We start from the raw sequence: 7,754 nt of genomic DNA on the forward strand, positions 1-7,754 counted from the left end.
ACCCCACTCGTAAGAAAATCAACTTCTCGTCTTTGGATGTCCCAACAAGCCTCACAGAGTTTATCAGACAGATAATTTGCAGACAGAGTATAAGAAAGGAAAAAAAGAATACAAGGCTATGTCTCCACAGTGCACACTCTTTGTTAACAAGGATGTAAACACAGACATGCATAGAACAGATACAGGGGAATAGAAGAAATCTTACCTGGAAACACAAGCACAGCAAACACCCATGACAGGATGATGAAACATACCGAATTATACATGCTTCCTAAGCAGTGCTGATTCTGATCTGCTCGTTTGTTTTATAGATGCTCTTTTTGTATCTTCCCACAACAGGGCTTCAGAGAGCTGCCCACTTTGCTTTTTTTTTCTTTCTCTGCCTTTTTCCTGAATGTCAGTTTGGGTAGCTTTTCATCCCCACTTGCGGGCTGTACTGAAGATGCTTTAAATCCAGTGCAAGTAATAGTTGGCGGCACACACGCAGAGAGGCTGGCTCCTCGCGCAGTATTCGATCTCCCTCTCTTCCACGTACTACAGCACACAGAGGGACAAGCACTCTGCAAGATAGGGGGGAGAGGAAGGGGACTGCTTGGCAGGCATTGGCTGAAGCTTCTGCCGATCACCCATGAACAGTCCTAGCTCTGTCTTTTTTTCTTTTTTTTGTTGCTTTGAATCCTCAGCCCTGCCTTCCTTTCTCTGCCCTCTGACAGAACAGCATTAAAAAAGATGATGCAGGATTGATATTCAATCAAGGCTAAATAAATAGACGCTTCCTAATTAATGCAAAAGGTGAGCTGGGATTGGGGCAATTTTCGGGAAAATCATTCCATGATGTGATATTTGTTGGTGTTTGGTGTCTGACATGTTTCGATGTGCTTTAATGAGGGATTTTGATACAGTGTTCTGACAGTTTGGACTGCTCTATCTGGTTGAAGAACATAGAAGTGTTCATTTGTGGAGAATAGATACACTGCCGGACAGAAAAAAACATAACAAGGTGACACTCTGTGTGATGAGAGTCTCCCTCAAATTCTCACCGCTGCTATTTTGGGTGAAGTCAATGGAGCTGTTGTGTGATTCACTTTAAAACCTGGTTGAAATTCCCTTCGATAGATTAGAATGTTATATTTCGTGTGCTTAAAACAACCTGTTTTTCAAGGTGTGCAACCCCCCCCCTCAAAAAAAAACAGTGTCATGGTTTTGGGTTTCAGTTTAGTTATTTCCTGTTTTATTTTGTAATACTCACCTCTACTCTTGTGCCAGTAACTTTTCTGTGTTTTAGACTTTTTTGGCTGGTTTCTTGAACTTCGCTTGATTTATGGACTTTGTATTATTGCTTGTCCATTTTTGATGCATGCCTGCTTTCTTTTGTAAATGGATATTTGAGATTAAATCATGTGAACTGCACCTGCATTGCCTCCTGATCTGCATTTGGGTCCAACCTCTCGTTCACCTGGTTTTCCCTGCGTTACAATTGTGACAAAAAGTAGTTTCATGAGCCCATACAGGATTAGCGCACCAGAATGAGACGAATAGGATTGTGCATGAATGCATCAAAAGAGCTCATTGAACGGGCTAATTTTTGGTGAATGGTGAACTGAATGTAACCATTTGCAATTGAGCATCACAATAATTCCTGCAACAGATGTTGCTGAAGCAATACAATTCAATTTCATTTGTATAGTGCCAATTCATAACAGAAGTTATCCCAGGACACTTTTCAAATGGAGCAGGTCTAGACCAAACTCCTTGTAACATTTACAGAGACCCAACAGTACCACCATGAGCAAGCACTTGGCGACAGGGGCAAGGAAAAACTGCCTGTTACAGTCCTGCTCACCATTATTGACACCCCTTAATTTTTTTGCATAACCTCTACAATATCTTCAGAAATAAATAGAAATGTACCAAATGTATATCATCAGGATCTTTTAATTGGAGGTCCAAAGTAATTTAACAAAGAAAAGGTTTTTTTCAACTGACATATTGTAATTTCAAAGAAGAAACAGAAAAAACAGCATGTGTAGCAATAATGGCACCCCTCTTTAATATTTGGTTGCACACCCGTTGGCAGTGATAACAGCCTCCAAACGTTTCTTGTAGCCATCTATAAGCTTCTTGCACATCTCAGCTGGTATTTTTCTCCCACTCTTTCTTTGCAAATTGTTCATGCTCTTGAACGTTTGCAGGTTTCTTTTCCCCAATGGCAGATTTCAGCTCATACCAAAGATTTTCAATTGGATTGAGATCAGGACTCATTGCTGGCCATTTTAAAACAGTCCATTTTTTCCTTTTCAACCATTCCTGCGTGCTTTTGGATGTGTGCTTTGGGTCTTTGTCTTGCTGGAGGACCCATGATCTTCGACTCAAACCAAGTTTTCTTACACTGGGTAGGACATTTCGCTCTAAAATCTCTAAAAATTCTCTGATTTCATGATTCTTGTGATACGGTCAAGGCCTCCAGATGCAGCAAAGCAGCCCCACAGCATTATGGACCCTCCACCATGCTTAACTGTTGGTAGGGTGTTCTTTCCCTTGTAGGCTTCATTGCGCCGTCTGTAAACAAGCTGTTGGTGTGCATTGCCAAAAAGCTCTATTTTTGTTTCATCTGTCCACAGAACATTTTCCCAGAAGGATTGTGGTTTGTCCAGGTACTCTTTGGCAAAGATTAGTCATTCCTTTTTATGTCTTTTCCTCAGCAATGGTGTCTTCCTTGGCCTTCGCCAATGAAGCCCTGTTTGGTTTAGTGTGCAGGGTATGGTACTTGTTGAAACCATGACCCCAGACTGTTCCAGGTTGGCCTTCAGGTCTTTGGATGTTTGACGTGGTGTTTTGTCCACCATTCGCACCAATCTTCCAAGACTTTTCTCTTCACGTCCAGGGAGGTTCTTGACAGTTCCATGCTTGGTAAACGTCTTCTATTTTTCCTCCCATTGTTTATTGTTTTAAATTGTTGTTTATCATTTGCTCTTTTGTATCAAACACGGGTTCTCTATAGAACAGAAATGTTTCACTTTCATTTTTTTCAGAAGATATTCCACATTATGTACTTAAACTTCATGGGTGCCAATAATGGTGAGCAGGACTGTAAGAGGCAGAAACCTAGGACAGACCCTTCGGCTCTAGGTGGGTGGCCGTCTGCCTCGACCAGTTGGGGTGAGAGAGAGTGAGAGAGAGAGAGAGAGAGAAAGAGAGAGACACAGAGACAGAGACAGACAGACAGTTGCACAGCAACAACAGTAGCAACAACTACACTAACAGTAGTGACTGATGATGATGAACATGAAGAAGATGACGACGACGACGACGACAACAGCAACGATGGGGGACAATGAGCAGTGACAATAGTAATAATAGTAACTGTAGTAATAATAATATTAATAATAATAATAATAATAATAATAATAATAATAATAATAATAACAATAACAATAATATCAGTGATATTAGCAATGGTAGTCAAGCAGGTCCATGGCAGGAGGCTCCACCAGGATCCATGAGAACCTGCTAGACGAGAAAGCACAAGAACTCCGGGGAAGAACTGAAGTTAGTAACATGCATTAATGGAACATGAATGAGTGCAGAAAGAGAGAGGAAGGAAGAGAGGAGCTCAGTGCACCATGGGAAATCCCCCGATAGTCTAGGCCTATAGCAGCATAACTAAGGGATGGTTCAGGACTCACCTGATCCAGCCCTAACTATAAGCTTTATCAAAGAGGAATGTCTTAAGCCTACTCTTGAATGTGGAGAGGGTGTCTGCCTCCCGAACCACAACTGGAAGCTGGTTCCACAGGAGAGGAGCTTGGTAACTGAAGGCTCTGGCTCCTGTTCTACTGCACTGTTGAGATAAAATCCAACACAAACTACTAAAATAACAGGAGGAAAATTATGAGGAAAGATAAAGGCGCAAGGAAACTATGTCAAGCAGAACTTAAGCTTCAGTTTCATTAGATCTGTGGAAGCTGAACTTTGACCTAGCTCTTGCAAGGTGTAAACACAAGGCAGACACAAAGTTGAGAATTTTGTTTTATAAGTGTTTTCATACACTTTGTTTTCTTTTTCCCCCCAGAGGCTTCGAGAATGAGGACTGGTGGGTTGCAAATGTACATCTTTACTTTTTCATCTCAGCACACAGCTGTTTCCATAGCATTTGCAAAGCATCTGACACACACTGGATGAGGCAGCCCTGACCAGCGCAAAACATTTTCCATAAAAAAAAAGCTTATATAAAGAGGAACAATGCAGCACTGTGCCATTAGTGTCTGATTCACATTGTCTGAAACACATTTCAAATGTTTAGAATCCATCACAAAATCACTGCAAGTCAATTTTTTGTCATCATGGAGTAACACATAAACATCATTGTAATTGCATTGAACTGTCTCTTTTTGAATTATGTATGACTGATATTATTTAAATTAACATAAAAATAGTCAAGTATCCCCTGCAGTACTCCAGTGTACCCATAGGAGCTTAATTGGGAAGAGGAATTTGTAACATGTAATATTTAGGATTTACCCTTGGTCGAACATTTTCTTTTTCTTAAATACATTTTCCTGACTTTCAATGAAAGCACCACTTAGAATTGATCTCAAAAATCTGTGTAATATCTCCAGTGAAACTGTTGATAGTAAGTCAAAAGGTTATTCCATGAGTATTAAAGGAATGTGGCAGTAGAAATAGCTGTAGAAGTCAGCACAGGTTCTTCTTTTTTTAAACTAACTTGAAAAACAAGACAGCAAGGCACATAAGACATCTGAATACATCATCCCATTTTAATAAAATGAAATAAACATTGAGGTATGTACCATCTGCTGGAACTCCCTTAAGGACCGTTGGAGCTTTTGAGCACTCTGGGAACCACCACCTTAATCACAGCAGCAGACCACTTCACTCTGCGCACTTTGAGTATTGTTAAACTTCATTTTTATTAAACCACAGTGAAAATGTTTGGCAAAACTCCCAGAATCTGAAGCAATATTGCCACACGTTTCTGGCTTGTTTTTCATATGCAAATGCATTCTGTGGCAGCCTCTAAATAAGAACTTTATTATATACCTTATTTCCAGAGACAGTTGTCCCAGACTGCAGAAAATGTAAAGCTTCTTACAAAATGTGGGGTGGATGGACAAAGAAATGGGACTTTCACCCAGGAAACCACTATTCATTTCCTGTGTGTTACGTCAGGAACGTAATGTAACTTATGATCTATACCAAAACCGAACCAAGTAGATTTTGTGCCTAAAGCTGACCATTTCATAATACAAGCTTTGTTTTGAAAGTCTAAGCTGGACATTAGAAATGTAGGTCCATATGCTGCAGGGAGGCTCCACGTTGACTACATTCAATAATGGCATAAAAGTTGGCAAAAAGATTTAATGCCGAAATAAGAAAACATGGAAAGTGCCGGTCCCACATGAAACAGGACACAACTGCTCACCACTGTTCTCCACGCTCTTGGTGTCAACAGCCGAGTGTGAAAGACCATTCAGTGCCATGAACCGTATTCTCAGTAACAGTAGAGACAGAATCAACGTCTCAACACCTGCTGTTCATCTCTGCAAACCAGGGGTAGCCTCCCTTCCTGTCAGGAGATTTACAGAGATGTGGATGGGGGGGGGCTGACCTGTTGCAGATGACCCCTCCACAGCAAAGTACACTGTTTTCTTAGTGTGCCAAGTTTTCTTAGTCCGACAAGAAGTTAATAAATAAATGTTTTTGCATGCCTGGTCGAGTGGCACTATGTTCGTTACTGAAAAAGGGAGTTAATTCTGGCATGTTAAATTAGCATTTAACCTTTTGTCTAGCAAGTAGGAATATACTGACAATGGTGACAGCATGTTGTACTTTTGGATTTTGAGATTTTTTAAAGATTAAAGTTTAAAAAGTATATGTTTTGGCTGCCTGGTGCTTCCATGGTACTTAAAGTGTTTCCCACTGTTGCTTACTTTCAACGTAAGTTACTGTTGTACATTTACAGTATTACTGGTAGTAGGTTATATTTCCGAGTCTGTTTTTTTACTGTAAATATTGTGGATAACATTGTCTGTAGTTATGCCACCATATGACTTTAATTTACCAATATGCTCCTGTAGAATTACTGTATTTAACTGTACCTTCACAATTAATGACCACCTTATTATTGTAAATATTTTAGTCTCTTGTTACTGTCTTTTATGACAGTAGTAGTAGTGAGTGGCCGGAAACAAGAAGGGGACGGGAATAGAAAGCGAGCTGATGTGATAAAATAACTATGGTTAGGAGCTGATGTGATAAAATAACTATGGTTGGAGCTGATGTGATAAAATAACTATGGTTAGTCATTACTGTTATTAACTTAGTATATATTTGATTTATGAGTTTTTGAGACCTCTGTGTTGATAAAAATAGATATAAATGGCTCATTCTAAGGTAACCAAAACATATTGATTCCTCTTTTCAGGTGATTATACATGAATGAAAACATGCCTATGAATATATATTCCATAATATATATATATAATATAAATATATATTGACACATATATATATATATATATATGTCATTTAAAGATATTTATAGTGGAAATTGAGATATATGTGTTTTTTTTATCTATCCTATCTGCTTCCCTGATCATCATTTGGAAGTTGCAATGGCTCACCTGCTGACAATTTTTCTTTTATCATCCATTTTCACTAAAACATTTCTTGTTATCATGCTCTTCTTGCTATATTGACTAATTCAGACTATATTGACCAAACAGTAAACAGACCAAACCAAACCAACAGACCACCTGTTGTTGTTTTGCAGACCCACAGGTAAAAGGAGAGAAACACACCAAAATTGACGGTGGATTGTTGTCAGACCCAGGGTAGCTGGACAGTAAAATATCTCATTCTGCCACTATGTCCCAGTACCATAAACATTTCCACACAGTCCTTTCCCTTTGCTTCTTTGTAATAAACTAAATGTTATGCCTCCATTCTATTTGTTATTAATGTTCCTTTGACAGTACCCTATAGTTTTTGTATAGTCTTATACTGTGTAAAATGCTTAAATTGAAAACAGCTTCCTCCTTTAAAGTCAATAATTGTACCATAATGTATCATTTTTACTGAAAATGGTATTGAAATAAGTGTCGAAGTCAAGGTATTTGTACCGGTATTGACATTTTTAAAATAATACACAGCTAGTAAAAATTCATACACAATGCTCTTTGATAAGAGGAGAATCATGCTTCAGTGTTGGCCTGGGAAATGTTTACTTCAGACTCATAATCAGCTGCATTCAGTTACACAATTGAAGCCAATTGATCTGCGGCAGTGTAGTTAGACAGTTTCCTAATCCTCCTCTCTAATTTGCCACTGATGGCCTCATTACTAATGCAAAGGAACATTGTTCTTGTTTGCTGGCAATCTAACAATCATGCGCCTTCTCACCACTGAAAGGTAAGACGAATCAGGCGGTACATGACATCCAGACATTTTGAAATGCATTTGATTAGTATGCAGTCACGCAATGATTGAAATATTGAAACCTCTTAGGTAAAATCATTACGTCAAAGATACGACAGAGTAAAATAGCTCCACTCTGATGGACTCTAATGTCCTCGCAGCTTCTTATTTGAATGATGAAGAAGCAAGCTGCTGCACACTCACATCATCAAGGCATCAGTAAGACTTTGTACACCAGCAGAATAATTCAATTTTGAATAAAGTACACTGACTCGGAGGGGAAATGTATTCAGGAGAATGAGTGTAGTGACATGCAA

The 7,754-nt window shown here is 39.1% G+C and overlaps 1 protein-coding gene across 2 annotated transcripts in view; it reads right to left on the reverse strand.

Annotated features, from left to right (window-relative positions):
* Positions 1-534, reverse strand: part of opcml (opioid binding protein/cell adhesion molecule-like) — a 337,114-nt gene extending 336,580 nt beyond the window's left edge. The window contains exon 1 of one of the 2 annotated variants that reach the window (XM_051401624.1): positions 255-534. In XM_051401624.1, the coding sequence (XP_051257584.1) occupies positions 255-266 (12 nt within the window). In that variant the 5' untranslated portion in view covers positions 267-534. Of the gene's footprint in view, positions 1-205 lie in introns of both variants that reach the window. The other variant, XM_051401623.1, reaches the window with a different exon arrangement.
* Between the last annotated feature and the right edge of the window lie 7,220 nt (positions 535-7,754).

The sequence above is a fragment of the Dicentrarchus labrax genome, unplaced genomic scaffold, assembly GCF_905237075.1.
Source record: "Dicentrarchus labrax unplaced genomic scaffold, dlabrax2021, whole genome shotgun sequence".
NCBI classification, from domain to species: domain Eukaryota; kingdom Metazoa; phylum Chordata; class Actinopteri; family Moronidae; genus Dicentrarchus; species Dicentrarchus labrax.